The sequence below is a fragment of the Gallus gallus genome, chromosome 2 (genome assembly GCF_016699485.2).
Source record: "Gallus gallus isolate bGalGal1 chromosome 2, bGalGal1.mat.broiler.GRCg7b, whole genome shotgun sequence".
NCBI lineage: Eukaryota > Metazoa > Chordata > Aves > Galliformes > Phasianidae > Gallus > Gallus gallus.
Genome location: NC_052533.1, coordinates 33,807,282 through 33,824,540, shown reverse-complemented (window position 1 = coordinate 33,824,540; position 17,259 = coordinate 33,807,282). Strand labels below are relative to the sequence as shown.

The following is a 17,259-nucleotide window of genomic DNA, read 5'->3' as shown; positions in this document are numbered from 1 at the left end:
GCGTCCTTGGTGACGGCGCTGTCCAATCGGAGGCTGGCAGGAGCCGGCTCTATTGTGCGGACTCTCCTGCGCGCTAACGTTCGCTTCCTGGAGCTCAGAACCCGCCCCCTCTCGCGGAGAGCCGCTTCCGATTGGGCAAACCGAGCCTCAGAAAAATCAGCCAATGGGCGACTGCTTCTGCTTGATCTGAGCCAATCAGAGAACGTGCTTCCCCCTAGTCCCGGCCGGCACGAAGTCGGGGTCTGCTAGCCGGGAGAGCCTCTGCCACGTCTGCGGGTTGGCCGGGCCGGGCGGCCGCCGTACTGCCGGCAGCTGGCGGGCCATGGTGGCCCCGCGGCGCTGAGGTGGGCGCTGGGTCCGGCGGCGGGGCGGGATGGCGGTGCTGAGGGCCGTCCTGCTGGGCGCCCTGCTGGGCTGCGCGGCCGCGGCCCTCATCCCCGCGGCCGATGTGAAGGTGGAGGTGCTGCAGAAGCCGTTCCTGTGCCACCGGAGGACCAAGTGGGGGGACATGATGCTGGTGCATTACGAGGGCTTCCTGCAGAGCGACGGCTCCATGTTCCACTCCACGTGAGTCTCCCCGGGGCGCTGGGCGAGCTCTGTGGACAGGCCGGGTATACACGTACACGGGCATACGTGTGTGCGTGTCCGCGTGTGGTACAAGAGGGTGAAACACCCTACAGAAGAACTTTGGTCTCACCTCAGCGCAAAAAGCCAGACAACTTGCCTCCCTGGCAGACACTGCTGCCTCTGATATGCTATAAGTGCCGTTCCTCACCTGTCCCAGCCCACACACATCGTATTGTGAGGGCCGAGGAGCCTGCAAAGCCCGTACTAATAGTGCCTTTCCTGCAAAGCGATGGGGTGCTAACAGTGGGAGGTGGCGAAATGCCCAGGAGCCTGAAATCTGCTTTTGTGGACCTCATTTTAAACCAACAACCGAAAGAGCCAACGTTTTGCATGCTCACGGTATTGCAGGTGTAAATTAAGATCTCACTAATTTTCTCTCGTAGTTAACCCGCCTCTCTCAAAGGAGCTGTAGTGACGCTTTAAGTTGTTCCTGCTGACTAACTTCTGTAAGTGCTCTTATTTCGCCTTCAGCGCCTTTCCTGCATGATTAGGAAGCGGAGCTTCGAGCTGTAGTTAAAATTCCATTGCCTGTCGATAGAGTGGAAGTGGTTGTGGGGTGTCACCTGGTTACACTGGGAAAGGGGGTTGCCTGCCTAAGTGTTCTGCATGCATTTATTTCTCTCCTTCTAGGCATCTGTTGTGTAGTCGTCTTTTCTTCTACTGGCTTTTTCAGAAGAGATGTGACTGACTCTTCTAAGCATGTTACAAGGTATATTGCAGTCATGGCCAAGCTGATTTGTGACTTGTGATGTACAAAGAGCATGCATAGCCTTGAACGTAACTTCCAAGCACAAGTGCCTTTCTGGTCTGATCCGTTTCAAAGTAAAATAAATCATCAGGAAAGTGAAGATGAGGATCCAGGTTGCTCAGCATTGTCATGAGTGCACCCTGTATGTGCTGTTTCATTCCTTTGCAGTTCCTAAGGCACTTTGTCATGCAAGACGTAACTTGTAAGGGCTTTAAAAGTTTAGAACTTTCATTTAAGAAATACCAAGATACCATATAGGCTTTTTTCATTATATAAGTGTACTGTGAACATCTTCCATCTGTCCCACGTGCCTCTTATGGAACTTGCTGTTGAAAGACAAAGCGTTTTATTTCCTTCTTTTCCAGGCACAAACATAACAATGGCCAACCTATGTGGTTTACACTTGGCATAAGAGAAGCCATCAAAGGCTGGGACAAAGGTTTGAAGGACATGTGTGTGGGAGAGAAGCGGAAGCTAACGATTCCACCAGCCCTTGCTTATGGAAAAGAAGGGAAAGGTAAAATGTCTGAACTCCTTCCCTTGCTTTAACTGTTTTTAATCTCTATTAATTTTACAGTTTTTGACCGAAGAGGTTAGCAAGCTTTCCATGTTGATATCATTAATTAAGGGAAATTATTGGAGCGGGGTGCTCTTTCTTGCAAACTTGTTTTCTGCAGAAAATACTCATTAAGTGTCTTAAGTGGTGAATGCAGGAAAAGAATTCATGGTAGCAGCTGTGCTGTACATTCTGAGTGTTACTTCTGTTAGTGCTGAGCTCAGCAGTGCTCTGCTTTATTATTTATTTTCAGTCAAGCTTGAAGTGGTTACTGTAGTTAACACTTTGGCTGTGTTTGTGATAATAATTCCATGAATGTGCATGTGTAAGCCTCATTTTTTTGTGTGTATGTGTGGGGGTTTCTTTTAGGAAGCTGAGGAGCCTCCATTTCTGCTGCTCATCCTCTCATGTTCTTAAACGTTACAGTGAAAACTCAGTATTTATGTCTCCATATCGGGACAGTGGGTTCCTTCCTTCTTACAGCTTTGGGCAGCTGTGCCTTTTACCCAAAATAAGATATGTGGGAGCAGGCAAGCTGATATCTATAAAAAAAAAATGTACTGAATGATGTGCAGGCAGATAAAAGCACGGCTTGTAATGTTTTCTCTCAAGCTGTGTGCTGCTGGCAGTACTTTTCTCCCCTTTCAAACGTTTTCAGACAGACCCCTCTTTTAATGAGAAGGTCAAGACTGGAATGTGTGGTTAAATGAGTGGCAGTTTAAACGATGCAGGAATGTTACTTTTTGTGCTTTATGCGGGACACAGCTGTACATATTTCTTTTTCTACAAAAAATACTAAATGCTGATGCTGTAGAACCCACCTGGTAATTACAGGCCTAATTGCCTTGATTGAAGACTAACTGTAGTGCTTTACATATTAAAGGCTTGCAAGCCTCGCTTATGTATTTAATGCAAGAAGGCTGAACTAGTAAATGCTGCTAGCTGCTGTAAGGGTCAGCATGCTTTAGGAAAGCACTGAAGTATTTGAACATAATTATGTTGCTGTGCTGTTGAAGACAGAATTGCATTTTCTTCATACTTTCCACTGAACACACAGGAGTTCACTAGCTTCCCACCCGGTGCCTTTCTTTCTTTCTGCTCTGAGTGATGAGTCACATGCCTTATTCTGCAACCCTCAGGAAAAGAACTTACCTATGTTCCAAACCTCATGCGGGCCACTGTGACCTATATTTCCAGAAGGTTCTGTACATTGATTCATCCCGGAGATCTATAAGCTTGTTAAATATACTCTGAAGTGTAGCAACAAACATCACAGCTCACAGACAGTTAAGTGAGGATTAATTTTCTCCTTATCATTTTGAGGCATGCAAGTATTTTTGGGGTGCTTTTATCCAATAGAGAAATACAGAGAAGTTAAATAGGACCAAATATCAGAGGTGCAAAGTTCAGTGCTAAATAGTCTTTAACAGTAGCATCAGCCATTAGTGTGAGGATGTATCATGCTATTGAAAAAGCCAGTGGCTGATAAACTCCAGGGATGGTAACAGTGAAATGTTCTGTGGGACTATCGGAAAATTATTAATGTATTGACTTGCATCAAAATAGAATGATGTTAATGACCTTCTGAGCAGACTTATGTGCCCAGTTCCTGCTGTGTGTTTGGAAATAATTCAGTGCTTTTTGTGCCACAATTCAGAGGCAACTACAAGATACTGACAGCATAGCTGCCCTTTTGCTTTTCTTGTCAAGAAGTGTCAGAATACCACATACAGAGGTAGCACTCAGTCTATCTCATGCACTGCCCTCTTGCCTTGCTGTCCGTTGGTCTGAGCTGTGCACTGAAACAGTGGCCACATGACTTGACAGTCTGTTTCACTGCTTTCTGCTTAGACTCTGTGTGGCTCTACATATGAGACAAGATCCTTGAACTACTTTTTCCTAAGTCTGTGATGACAGTTACTAAATAGGGACCCACAAGAACGCATGCTAGCCTCCAACAAAGTTAGTTGTATCTGAAGTTGCACATGTGCTGCAAGGGCTTCTCAGGGTCTGAGCTACGATCTAAAATAGTTGTACTTATTGCTGTTACAGATGCTTATTCATTTTGGTTCAAAATGCAGGATGCTTTGGAAGTAGTGGGGTTAGCAGGACATTATTCTGAGGCATGTGGCTTTTATGGTGCACTAAACGTGTATCTTTGTAAGTTCTTATCATGTGTACTGTTCTGTGCAGGAAAAATTCCACCTGAGAGTACATTGATATTCAATATTGACCTTCTAGAAATTAGGAATGGACCCAGGTCTCATGAGTCATTTCAAGAGATGGATCTTAATGACGACTGGAAGCTGTCCAAGCAAGAGGTGAGTGGGTTACTTTTCTTGCAAGCAAATTTAACAGAATTATGTAGTAAAAATGAAAAGATAAGGTAATGCTTGGAAGCTTAGCTTTCAATAAAACGAAGCTGAAGATGCACAGCTATGCTGCACCAAGCTGAGCCTTGGATCTTGAACTGCTGAACTGAGGAGTTTACAAGTGGACTTTGCAAGCTGAGGCAGAGGCATGTGATGGAAGTGTGCCCCATGCTTATGGAAAACTTGATGAAGTAAAAAGTCTTAGAAATGAAACTTCAGGACTTTTTTTGAGTTAGTTGCTGCTTTAGTAATAAGCTGGATTTTGAAGATCACCTACTGTAGAGCAGTCCTGTTTTGTAGCTTTCACTGCCTGAATGAAGAACGTTTATGGAGCACTATTCTGCATTATTCTTCTGGTTGCCTCTTATTTTCAGACTTCTGTTTTTATGATATGTGGATGCTATCCATGAGAAGTTAAGATAAACCATGAAGTTCATAGAATCGCCAAGACTGGGAAAGATTGCCAAGGTCATCTAGTCCAACTGTCCACCTACCACCAATATTTCCCCACTAAGCTATGTCCCTTAGTACTACGTCTGAAGATTTCTTGAGAACTTCCAGGGACAGTGACTTAACCACCTCCCTGGGCAGGCTGTTCCAGCACCTTTTTTTATCTGGGACCGGTTCAGTTTGCCAGTCCCTAGAAGAGTGATCTTTTGTAATGCACAGCAGCTAGGCAGTGTCAGTGTTTCTGACATGCATATCAGAAACATGACTAATGACCATAACAAGGACTAGAATGTGAAATGAATAAAACAGACCTGAAATGTGACCCATTTATCTTCCTGTTAACAGTCCACTATTGCAGTTTCTGTCAAACAGGTTCTATCTATTTGACAAAGGGATGTGTTGCTGTTAAAATATTAACAGAAAGCTTTGTGATTTAGAACACTTTGGCTCTTGGTAGTTAAACTCTGTAAAAATTGCTTGCCATTAGTAAGTGGCTTGGTGTACCTAACTGTTCCAGTGCTCCATTCAAAAGCTGCCTTGAGCCTATTTGCCCTTCAAAGCCTTGAGATTTCTAGTAATACATTGGAATGTGTTGCTGTTAGAGCAGCAGATGCAAAGATTATGGAAAGATTTCTGTATCACTTTGGGATTACTGTTTGGGTTTACATCTGCTGGTTTGGCGAATTGCTAAGACATGTGAGAACGCTGTTTTAGCTTCTGACCAATTGGTAGCTATAATTTCTGCCTACCTGTTTATACTTTACTATATAGGCATCAGGTGACATGCTTTCCTGGCACAGTTTTCAGTCAAATACAGTAAAGCCGTGGCAACTAGTTTGCTAGCTTTATTTTCTCTTTCCTCACTGAACAGGGCCACAGAATCTAGATAGACAAGTTTCCTTCTGTAGGTGGCACGAGAAGGAAGATACCTATTAATAATTTAATATTACCACCCCAACCATAGTAGCTCTGTCCATTCCAGTAATCAATTATTTTCTTAAACATTAAGACATTAACTCTCACCTTTTGTCTAATAGGTGAAAATTTACTTGAAGAAAGAATTTGAGAAGCATGGAGCAGTGGTAAATGACACCCAGCATGATGCTTTGGTTGAGGACATATTTGATAAAGAAGATGAAGACAGTGATGGGTTTATATCTGCAAGGGAATTCACATACAAGCATGATGAGCTGTAGAAAAGGGTGACATAATTTTTTTGACACAAATGGCAATGACTTAGACTGTCTGGTTCTCTTGTCGTCTTGATTCTGCGTTTTGGAGTTGATAGCTGCCACTGGCAGAAAAGAAACGACAAAAAAAAAACAAACCCACACTTTTTTATATTAAAAGAGAATTTCTGTTCTTTATGTTAAAAAAAATATATTTTAAACTATTTGTAAGTTTAAAATTGTACTTACTGTTGTGCAACAGAGACTTGCACGTTTTGTGTTTTTAATTTTGTATTAACTTATTTTTTCAGCAATGAAACAAGGTTTCCAGTTATCAAACATCTTGAAAATCAAAATCCAGTACAGTGCCTTTCTGTGCTTTATTTCTTTGGATCACATTCAGTGACTTTTACATATGACTTCTAGCCTGACTTAATCAATTATGTGACCTTCTTTCTTGTATGTTGCTGCTGGTAGAGCAGTGTGCTGGCCTTGCTTGCTTTCTGCAGATTTTGAAAAGCTATACAAGAAAGCATCAGCACCTTGTGAGACAGCTGAGAAACTGATATACAGTTTCTGAAATACAACTGAAATACAAAGCTGAATGAGAAGAATGGCTGTCCTATGCTGACTTTGCTTTTCTAAAGGGAGAATACCAAAATGACTGTTCGCATCACTAAAGGAAAAAAAACAACAGGCAAAGTAGGAGTTAAATATCAGACTTTCTTATTTTCATTATTAGCAACATTCGAGAAAATATTGTACTATTTTCCAAATAGCAGTTTTGTTGTTCTGCAGAGGTAATGTCCTTCACTGCCTTATGTGCATTGGTTTTGAAACAGATTTTCTTTGTGAAAAGATTACACCTTCTGCACCTCAGCTTTTGAGGCATCTAAAGAAAAAAAAATAGCAAAGGTTTTTTTTTTCTTTCCCCATTTTCAGAAAGGGATGAGCATGCTAACATGAAGGTCAGTATGTCCTGAGGAACACTTTGTGTTGCTTGCCAGCTTTGCTACTGCCTGTAGAACTTGTTACAGAATTGTAGAACTTGTTCTCTTTTTTTGCACCTTTGCTGTATTTTCACAGGTAGCACAAAAGTTACCTGAGTCTTAAGCAATAAAGTGACTTTTTAGAAAAAATAGAGAAGTGAGGTAAGCGTTCTTCTGCTGCATCTTTATGGGGTGGAGATGATGAGGATTTCAACTCCGTCTTGTGTGTTTGAACTCTCTTTGGAGAGGAAGAAGCTTAGCTATCAAACATGGGCCGAAGTGAGTGGGTGAGGTATCTCTTGGAAGGAATTGGCCTTTATTCTGTCAGCTCAAAAATGGGTTTTTGAACAGAATACTTGGCTTTTAAAATATTGCCCTAGACTATGTAGGGACATGAGGTCAATCAAGTTGTATAAAATCAGTATTGTTGCACTGTGCAAAGAGGGGGAGGCTTTGCATTCAAGATTCTCTGTTAACTTGATGAACGTTTTCTCTGCAATCTGGTTTGGCATGTAAGCATTAGAAGACTGCTTTATTAGAGTTGAGCTACTTAGGAACAGCAAGGACTTCTGTATAGTGAATGTGTTATGTGAAGATATGCAGGGGTGGAGTTTTTGTGTTCCAGCATTTGGTATTTTATGACCTGTGGCCTACCTGATGTGGAGTTGTCATATTTTGTTTTAAACAGCTTTTATTTCCCCTCCTTCATGATGTCTTGTTTTTTTTGAACCTATTTATTCTTTAGTCCTGTGGCAGTCACAGTAGAATGGCATAGGATGCTACTTCCATTTGTTATGCTTGTTGCCTGTCCTGGTTCTTGTGAGGAAATAATGAGCAAGTCCTTATTTGTCATCTTACCTGTCATGAGTTATATATAACTTATTTTTTATTTTCCTTATTGCTCTGGAAAATTAATCTTGCCTGACATTGTTTGTGTGGTGAGCATCTTGATTTCTCCTACAGTCACCAGAGCACTAGGCACTTGAGAGTAATTCACATTTATACTGTTCACGTTCTATCAGGATAGATGCCTTATCAATTAGAGGTGCCTGTCTTTCTCCATTAACTACATGGGGAGACTAGACAATTCCTGCATCCAAGGCCAGGGATGTCTAATGGATTATAAAGTTGACCCCTTAAGGCTGTGCTGCTTAAGATTCAGGATCTATTTGGTTGGCTGTTACCAACCAGAAAATACAATGCGTATGCTGCTGGGAAGAGTAGAATTGAGACTTGGATTCGGTATGGCAGGCTTTTAGATCATCTGCAGTATTTAGCACGCTCACTGAACGTCTGGCTGGGAAATGAAAGCATAAAAGCATGAAATAAAACTTCACCCTGATTACTGGCCAAATACTTAAAAATTTGAGCTTTTTTAATGCCAGTCTACCTCTTCAGTGAAGGCCTGTATTCAGTAGGAGTTTAGAGTCAGTGAATGCTGTGAAATATGTTATCTTCTGTTTAGACTTATAAAATATCTCATAAAAATAACTTCAATAAACATGTACTGTAGACAGTTAATGCCAGCAGCAGTTAAAGCTGCAAGGCCAGGATGATTTCTTTTGTAGAATCATGAAGTGGCCTGGGCTGAAAAGGACCACAATGATCATGTAGTTTCAACCCCCCTGCTATGTGCAGGGTCGCCAACCACCAGACCAGGCTGCCCAGAGCCACATCCAGCCTGGCTTTGAATGCCTCCAGGGATGGGGCATTCACAACCTCCTTGGGCAACCCAGTCCAGTGTGTCACCACCCTCTGTGTGAAAAGCTTTCTCCTAATATCTAACCTAAACCTCCCCTGTCTGAGTAAAACCATTCCCCCTTGTCCTGTCACTATCCACCCTTGTGAACAGCTGTTTCTCTTCCTTCCAAGTACTGGAAGGCTGCAATGAGGTCTCCCTGGAGCTGTTTCTTCTCCAAGCTAAACAAGCCCAGTTCCCTCAACCCTTCCTCATAGGAGAGGTGTTCCAGCCCTCTGATAATCTCAGTGGCCCTCTTCTGGACCTGCTCCAAGAGCTCCATGTCCTTCCTGTGCTGGGGGCCCCAGGCCTGGACACAGTATCTCAGATGGGGCCTCATAAGAGCTGAGAAGAGGGGCACAATCAGCTCCCTCTCCCTGCTGGCCACCCTTATTTTAATGCAGCCCAGGGTACAGCTGGCCTTCTGGGCTGCAAGTGCACACTGCTGGCTCATGTCCAGCTTCTCATCCACCAGGACCCCCAAGTCCTCCGCAGGGCTGTTCTCAAGGAGATCTTCCCCCACTTTGTATAAATACCTGGAACTGCCCTGACCCAAGTGCAGCATCCTGCACTTGGCCTTATTGAACCTCATTAGGTTCTCGTTGGCCCACTTCCTTCAGCCTGTCCACTTCTTTTTCACATTTATTTGGTGTGCTATGCATAGATTTATGCAGAGTGAAGGGGTTTTAATGCTTTTCTTGGTAGCTATGTTACATTTCTGAAATCGAACTTTAAAAAACTTTAGAAGTGCAGAATCAGCAGCAGATTTCAGAAGTTGCTGCAACTTCATTACCATTTGCTATCATTCAAGTCCTTCTGTGAAAATGAAGAGATTTCTTAGGAAATAACTCTGCCTGTCTCACCCTCAGCTGCATCTGGTTGCTAATCCCTGGGGCATGCTCCTGCAGTGTCAGCAGGAGCCAGCTAGCTACCTACAGCAGAGCAGAGATGAGCAGCTGCTTCTTGTCTGACAGGAGAAGGGGTACTGGAACTTCAGTGGCACTCAGCAACTGGCTTCTGTGCAAACTCAAGCTCTATTTCTATGAAGAAACAAACCTTTGCTGCTTGTCTGTAAGATGCTGCACTTGAAAAACTGGAGATGGCTCAAGAGTGTTGTGAGCATGTACTGGATTGTTCCTCTTGCAGCTTGTAGCCTTTCTCCCACATTTCTTCTTTTCTGGTTACAGAGGAAAACGCTTTTATTTTTTTACATACAGCAGCCTGTCGTTCAGAACTATGACCTAGCAACTGCAATAGGAGTTGCTGTTTTGTGTACTTCAGAGCTCCTTTTATTTGAAAATCCTTGGTAAGCAATGCAGTGACACAAGAAGGCTTTTGGCAAAGCTTCAGGAATGGTGCTTACAGTCTTAAGTGTTTTCTGAAGCTTTCTTCTCTGCAATCAACTGACATAGCAAACGGTGTCGAAGCTAAAGGAAATTGCACTGTTGGGTTTCAAGTCTTTGCTTTTTAGTATCTTATGTCTGTGCTGTCAACAACGTTTCTGGTATTGAGGTGTTTATGATGGGGTCATAAAACTGCAGTGTGAAGTACGTGATTGAACTGCTATGATAATTTATTGTTCATGATACTTAGAACAAAAATGATCCATGGCGTGTTTGAGAATTCCACATAAAAATAGGTGTTACAGGTCGACCATGAAATTACAAGTGTCTTTGTCATACGTGCTCTCCAAACCACATAGTCTCTGTTGCTGGAGATTCTACCCCTTGATCCAGAGATCTCAGCCTGAAGTGGCAGGTGAGTATCAGCAGGGTGTAGAGTGCTCATTGCTTTGGGATGTTTCTAGGAGAAGGAGTGAAGCTAGGCCAAGTGTGGTAAGGCTCAGTAGAGTGATTTGAGAAATGCAGAAGGGTTTGTTTCCTCAATCCTTTGGCATCTGATTCCTTGGCAGAAAACACTGGTAGCCACTGATGCAGGTACTGCACATTGTAAGGCAGGTTCCTGATCTGACTTGGGTTAGAAATCGCTGCTTCGGCCCTTTTTTTTTTTTTTTTTGTGGGTTCTACTCCTACCACAAAGTTTAATTCACACTTTCAAGGTTCACTAAAGACTATTCAGAATAGCTATTCTGAGTGTAATGCTGTCTTAAAGTACCTCAGCCTCATTGTAAAGCTTTTGCAAAAACAAACCATGAAATAAACCCAAAACAGAGCCTTCTTATTTTCATATAATCCTGGATAATTTTAGCTTTTCCTGAAAGCCAATCATAATGCTTACATTCTGTGTCCTACTTTTCTCCTGGGGTGTAGGAAAAACAACTGTGACATAATAATCTTTCTGTAGCTATCCTGCTTCTGTTGTTATATCTGTGCTTGATTATGTCACAGTTCTACTCAAGAAAGGTAACTGAGAAGCTCAGTATGAAGCTGCAGAGGCAAAGACATCCATCCTTAGCTTTGCCAACCTACAGGGAGCTCAGATGGGAAACACCTCTTTCACTGCATAATTTTCATTCCCAGAACTTCAGTTCCAAAAGTAGAGTGGTTTAGCTTTTACTTGATTTGGAAGCCTTGTGGTTTTTCTATCTTTAATGATATTAAAAAGCAACAACAACAACAACAACAACAAAACACTTAATTTAGCTGAGAAATTTGCCACTATATGATAAAGTGAAACCTCAGCATGTCAGGCACATTATTTTGTGCAAGGTTTCTGAGTACTCTGTTCTTGATGGAGGGTGAGAGTTTGTCCAGAGGGACGCGTCCTCTACTAGAGAAACACCAAAAGCTCTGAAGGTCTTACATTACAAACTTGCTGGCTTGTTATTTACTAATTGAAATCCCTTTCATAATGTTGTTAGTAACACATCATGTATGTGGGAAGGATTTTAAGCGTATGTGCTGTGTATTCCTTAGCTCTGTCCTTGTCTCATTTCCTGCAATGGGGTTACAAGGGCTGGACTGAGCCATAAGTGGAAACCAGTCAGAATGATGTTCTGAAGCTTCTGCACGTGTATGCACATTTGTCGTGGGAGTGGTTGGTTGGTTTTCTTTTAACTGCTCTGCATAATGACCGGGTAAACAATGAACAAAGACACCTTAAAAAATATTAAGATTTATTTTACTACTGAAACCTGGTGTAGCCAACTCTTCAGAGCTCCTCAAACCTCATTTATGCTTTCCTCTAATTTAAAAATTCTGAGGCTGATCCTACCATTGAGAGCTGCTCTTGGTATTAGATACGATGCTTCTAATTTCTGGTTTGTGTTGTGACCTGCTTAAGGAGATTAAACGATGCAGGATAATTGATTTCTCATCTGAGAGTCAGACTGAAAGCACTAAATCAATTCTGTCCTCTTACGTTTTGTTGCCATTGAAATTTCTTTAAAGGAGCTGATGTTTCTTCTTTCCCAGAGTAATAAACTAGGTAATACCCATTTCTTTTGCACATGTGGCTTGCTGCCTCTCTGGAAGAAAACAGCACGGCTTAGCTCTGGTCTCTCTAATCTGCTGGGCTACGCTTTTAGAGAACAGGTTTTCATTCCATAAATGCAAAGCAAAATGTTATTAGTGACTCTGTGTTCAACTCTGGGTATGGAATCCATATAGTTATACCTAACAGACTAACAATAGCTTAAAGAAAATCCTGGCTTTCTGGATTACTCTTAGAAGCTCTGATGAAAACGCTGTTTTGTGCTCCTTCCTTTTAACAGAAGGATGCAAATGCAAATTGTTACTATTATTCCAGCTCTTATAAGAGCACATGCCATCTTGTCCTCATTGCTATTGTCACTAGTAATAGTTGGGTTAAAGCCTGGGAAACAAAAACAGCCAGTGTTAATTAATTTGGTAGCCCTGCTATAGCAGGACTTGCTTTACAGCCTCAAGCTGCCATTCACACAGCAGTGGGGCAGTGTGAAGGCAGGCATAACCTCTGCACTTTTCCTTTTCAGTAGGCAGCTGTGGGAGAACAGTACAGGGGCAATAATGTCTCTAGATAACTAACTGAAGCGCTGTCAGCCGGGTCCTGCTGTCACACTGCTGCCCTAGGGTGTAAAGCTAAGCACAAGCCTGGGGAAAATACCAGAGCCCTGGCAATGGGGGAAAATAGAAGAGAAAATAGAAAGGCGGGGGACAGCTTGTCGTACCAACCCCTTTTTCTTGGCTGATAACCACAGCCCCTATAAGGAAGCTTAGAAACTTTTGGGTAATTGATTGCTGAGATTTCTTTGTTAAAATAAGTACATAATAGCATGCAATCACTGTGAAATAGTGCACAGTTCAAATTCTGCTATCTTCCCCACCACCTGTTCTTTACCATTTTCCAGTCATACACTGTAGATGAGTTCAGCGGGCTCTTTTATGAGTGAGAAATACTGACTTGGGAATATTTTCCAAAATTTAAGCCCCCTGATATGCAGAATAATAACAAAGGCTGCAGGAAAACATGCCTAGATGGGATGTGCCACTGTTCAGTGTCCCAGCGTATGATGTGTATGCAATGGTGAAAAGTGGTTGCTGACACATGTTTGACTTGTAAGTGTACTCGGCAGACCTGTTGCTGTGGTAACTAATCAGAAGACTAACCTCCTCCAAATGAATGCTGTTTGCATTGCACCAGATGGCTCATACATCATGTAGTGGCATTTTCTGTCCCTTTCATTACTGTTCCATCTTTTCTCTAAGTGCTGTGATTTAATTTGCAGCAATTTAGACACAAATTATTCAGATATGTGACACACTGATATACGATACAAAGCTGCTTGGGTGGATGCAACCAAAGATCTACTATTTCAATAATGGTAAATATAGAGCACATGGTTACCATAGCATATTTCTTGCAGAGAGAAGTGAGACCATTTTTTTCAGTTCATTGCTCTGCTACAAGCATTTCTGCATAGGCAGCATACTAACAATGGAGAATATATATGAAGACTAAGCATAATTTCATTAAAAATTCTGCATTTGTATTTTCTGATTTTTATCTCTTGGCTTTTTTTTTTAATTGGTTTTTGTTTTTATTACTGGCTTATTTTCTCAGAATGACAGATTTACTTCCTCCACCTACCTTGACTATTTATTTTTGTGAGCTATTGTCAAGAGTTTCAGCCTAGTTGTTACAGATGCTGTTATAACTCACCTATAAAGTTTGTAGGCCTAGAGTTTTTCTAAGTCAATGATAATAAATATGTCTCATGATAGCTTTAGAATTATGAAAATAAGTATGCTGTCATAGATTGTTATGCATCATAAATGTTCTAGTTTTCCTGCTTTAAAAATCAAGTGATAGACTGATGCTTTTTTGGTAAATCCAATCATCACTCCAGGAAAAGGCAACCTTCTTGAATGGGTGTTTAGTTGTGTAGTTTAGAGCTGAGTGTGACAGGTCTCTAGACATCAAGCATGCTCTGAATCCTTGTGGTGTGCTGGCTTCTTCTGTCCCCATGACTCTGGTTAGCAGTTGTGCTTTGTTATGTCACTTCTACAATGGAGAAATGAATTACTTTCTGTGTGCATGATAAGAACTGGGCATCTAAGCATACCATTGTGCCTGCGATGGCATCTTATGTACAGCTGCAGCCATTTACATAGCTTAATCTTCAATGGTATAATTGGATAAAGGGGCTGCACCCAGGATTTCTCCTATCTTTGTAATTCAAACAATCGCTGAGCCCAGCAGATGTGATCTCTGTATCAGAATATTGCACCTGCCACACTCTGTCTTTGTTATGGACAAAACTACCATTAGCGTGGGAGAAGTACTCTCAACTATCTGCACCAATCTCCTGACTATAAAAAAGAAGCCAATGCCCACGTACCACTGATAATTTCTGCTCTTTTAATTTGTGTTGTGACATCACAGAATCACAGCTCATCTGAATTTACTGGCCTATGATATCACTGTTATCCTAGGGGCTTCAGGGTTTTATCAGTGTTGCACAGAGTTAGCTCTTATGCACTTAGGAGGATTTTTGCTTCTGTAACTCACTGCAAGTGGAGTCCATTGAGTTTAATGGGATGCCTTTATGACTACAGGTTTAGAATTCTGACTTAGCAGCAGGCAGCTAATTGTTCTCTGTACAACTCTAATTCATCTGATTTTTATGTGCTCTGAAACAATGCTCCACCAGAGAGGACAACACTAAGATAGTGGCTTGAAATCAGAAAAGAATACCAACAAAAGGGATTTACTGTCTGAACTCACCTTTCACAAAAACCTATTGTGGTGCGTTTTCATATATAATTTAAACACCTAAGTGGTCTTTTTTGTTGTCCAGATTAAGCTAACTTGTTTCCTTCTAAACACTGCTGGAAAAAAAAGCATTCAGTTGATGGTATGTATGCCTGCATGTCTGCTCTCTCAGATTTCCAGAGGAAAATAGTTTGGAAAGGAGGAACCAAATTTATTAGTGCTGAGGAAGCTGGATATTAGTTCTGCTGAATAGGCTGTGATCTCCAACTGAGGAGGTGTTTAAAGGACAAAGAAGCAGTGATTTAAACTGTGTGTTACTCTGATTAGTTAGTTTTTCCACACATTAAAAACAAAAACAAAAACAAAACCAGAACAAAGGTTCTTTAAATTTCTCTTCTGTAAAGATATGTCCTTCCTGTGTTCCTTCAATATCACATTTTTTACATATCCGTAAATTCTGATGTCATTATATTAAATGTGATGAGCAAATAATAGATGAACGTTATGGCTTTGTCCTAACCGCAATAGTTTTGTATTTTTTGTTTATGCAGCAATCTCCATTCAAAGGTTTCAAAGATGCAGCTGTAACTGAAAGCTCTCTCCATTTCATTCTCCCCATTTCATTTATGAGGCAATTTAATTGCAATGAGGTTAACAAGCAGTAGGCTTATGGCAGAACAGCTCTCCTGATTGCCAGGACTGTGCTCTAACCACTCATCCTTGCTGCTTTCCACAGTTCATGACAGCTTACACAGAAAAGAAGCATCAAGGATTTCTGTGTAGCCAGTGTTCAGTCATTCAGTAGACAGTCTAATAATTCTTAGGTAGATTATACTCAGCCATAATCATCTCTAGAGTAATTAGGAGAACAGACTTAGTCATGTAAGTGAACATAATATGGGCAATGTGAGTGGTGTGTTATAGGATATAATTTTAAATTCCTATTAAATTGCACCTGCGCTTTTCTTTTGCTCTCTTTCTGCTTCTGAGAAGCGAGCTGTGACGTGGTTCATCCTTGATGTAATTCCAGAGCAAGGAATTTGGGTTGTTATGTTTAGGCAAACTTATTACACTTAAACTGGTATAAACTCCTCAGCTTTTCAGTATTGATTCAAACGATTCAAATCACCTTACAGTCAGACATTTCAAACAGGAGGTATCCAGCCTTTTTTTCTATTGCACAACACCTTAAACTGTAATTCTGATTACAGCAAACAGATCATCACAGGAAATGAAAGGTCTTATCTAAAATACACGATGGAAGATCTTGGAGTATCAAGAGCTTCATGAAGCTATTGATCAGCCCTGTACTTTAATCAAGAGCATTGAGCCTAAGTAGTGACTTCTGTATTAGTCTCTATTCAGGTTGCTGATACACTCAAATAAATGTGCAGATGGCACAGCATTTTTCACTCACTGAGATTTAAACTGTGAACAGCAATTATTATTATTATTTTTTGTTGTTGTTGCTAATGAAGATGCAACTTCTGGTCTGCAGTGGTGTCCAAAGCTTACCCATAATTTCTGAACCCACGCAGTCTCATGGATCCACGTTGTTTGAGGTGGTGAGAGGAAATTACTGTCTCCATATATGGTTCCAGAATTTTTCCTTCTAAATTTTCTTTTCATGTGAGGTCCTGCATACAGAGCCTATCTGCCTTTCTGTCTTTTCTTTGTCAGAGTATTAAACTAGATCTAGTGGTCTACTGAGTGGTGTGATATTCAAGTGTCTTGACTCTCACCTTGTAGAGGCAAGTGACTTGTATTTATTCAAGTTGAAAGTGACTGTTGGTCCTGGGGCTTTTGTGGTGATCCATTCTGCAGATCTGTTAGGCTAGCCTGGACTGTGTTAATGATTCTGGCTACTGAAAAGAGATAGCAACTGCTTTAGCAGGGGGATTGAACTAGATGAGCTCCAGAGGTACCTTCCAACCCCTATGATTCTGTGAAATGTCCTGAGGAATCCAGCTCTGACCACAAAACTGTGTAGCAGTAGGGAGCACATCATGACAAGGAACTTGTCAGCATTAAGTTCTGCTTGCCAAAAGCATAAAACCTGTGATAGGAGACAATCATTGAGAATAAACCTCTTGATCTTGGCCATAAAGCTCTTCTATAAATTTCTGTATTTTCTGTGCCTTCCCCAGGATCTACGCTGCTATGCAAGCTTTGCATCTTTGCTTCTTCCTGCTCTTTGACTGGAAAGCTCTAGTTGTTAATGCTCTTTTTTTTTTTTCCTACCATTTGGTTCATCCTTGTCTTTCTGTCCTTCTTTCCAGCTTCCTTTCAACCCTTCCATCCTCCTACCAGACATGGCAGCCTCTTCTGCACCCTGAACGTCTGGGCTGGAGATGGCATTGGCGGAGCAATGCTGCTCTTACTGCCTCAGTCAGGCAGGCAGACAGGGCGAGCTATCTGATCCCTGTGCTGAGGATGAGGCAGGCTGTGCCCTGTACT

General features: G+C 41.7%; 1 protein-coding gene across 1 annotated transcript; it reads left to right on the top strand.

Moving 5' to 3' along the window:
* The first annotated feature begins 247 nt into the window (after window positions 1-247).
* Window positions 248-7,063, top strand: FKBP14 (FK506 binding protein 14). Its single transcript, XM_418735.8, has 4 exons — window positions 248-567; window positions 1,741-1,892; window positions 4,125-4,252; window positions 5,791-7,063. The coding sequence occupies exons 1-4, from the start codon at window positions 374-376 to the stop codon at window positions 5,947-5,949; spliced, it is 633 nt and encodes a 210-aa protein (XP_418735.1). The 5' UTR covers window positions 248-373; the 3' UTR covers window positions 5,950-7,063.
* The last annotated feature ends 10,196 nt before the right edge of the window (window positions 7,064-17,259 follow it).

Bases quoted from the DNA above. Each gene is read 5' to 3' on its own strand.
- FKBP14 (XM_418735.8), top strand. From the start codon at position 374: ATGGCGGTGCTGAGGGCCGTCCTGCTGGGCGCCCTGCTGGGCTGCGCG. The intron at 568-1,740 runs GTGAGTCTCCCC...CTTCTTTTCCAG, and splicing joins GGCTCCATGTTCCACTCCAC to GCACAAACATAACAATGGCC. The intron at 1,893-4,124 runs GTAAAATGTCTG...TGTTCTGTGCAG, and splicing joins TTATGGAAAAGAAGGGAAAG to GAAAAATTCCACCTGAGAGT.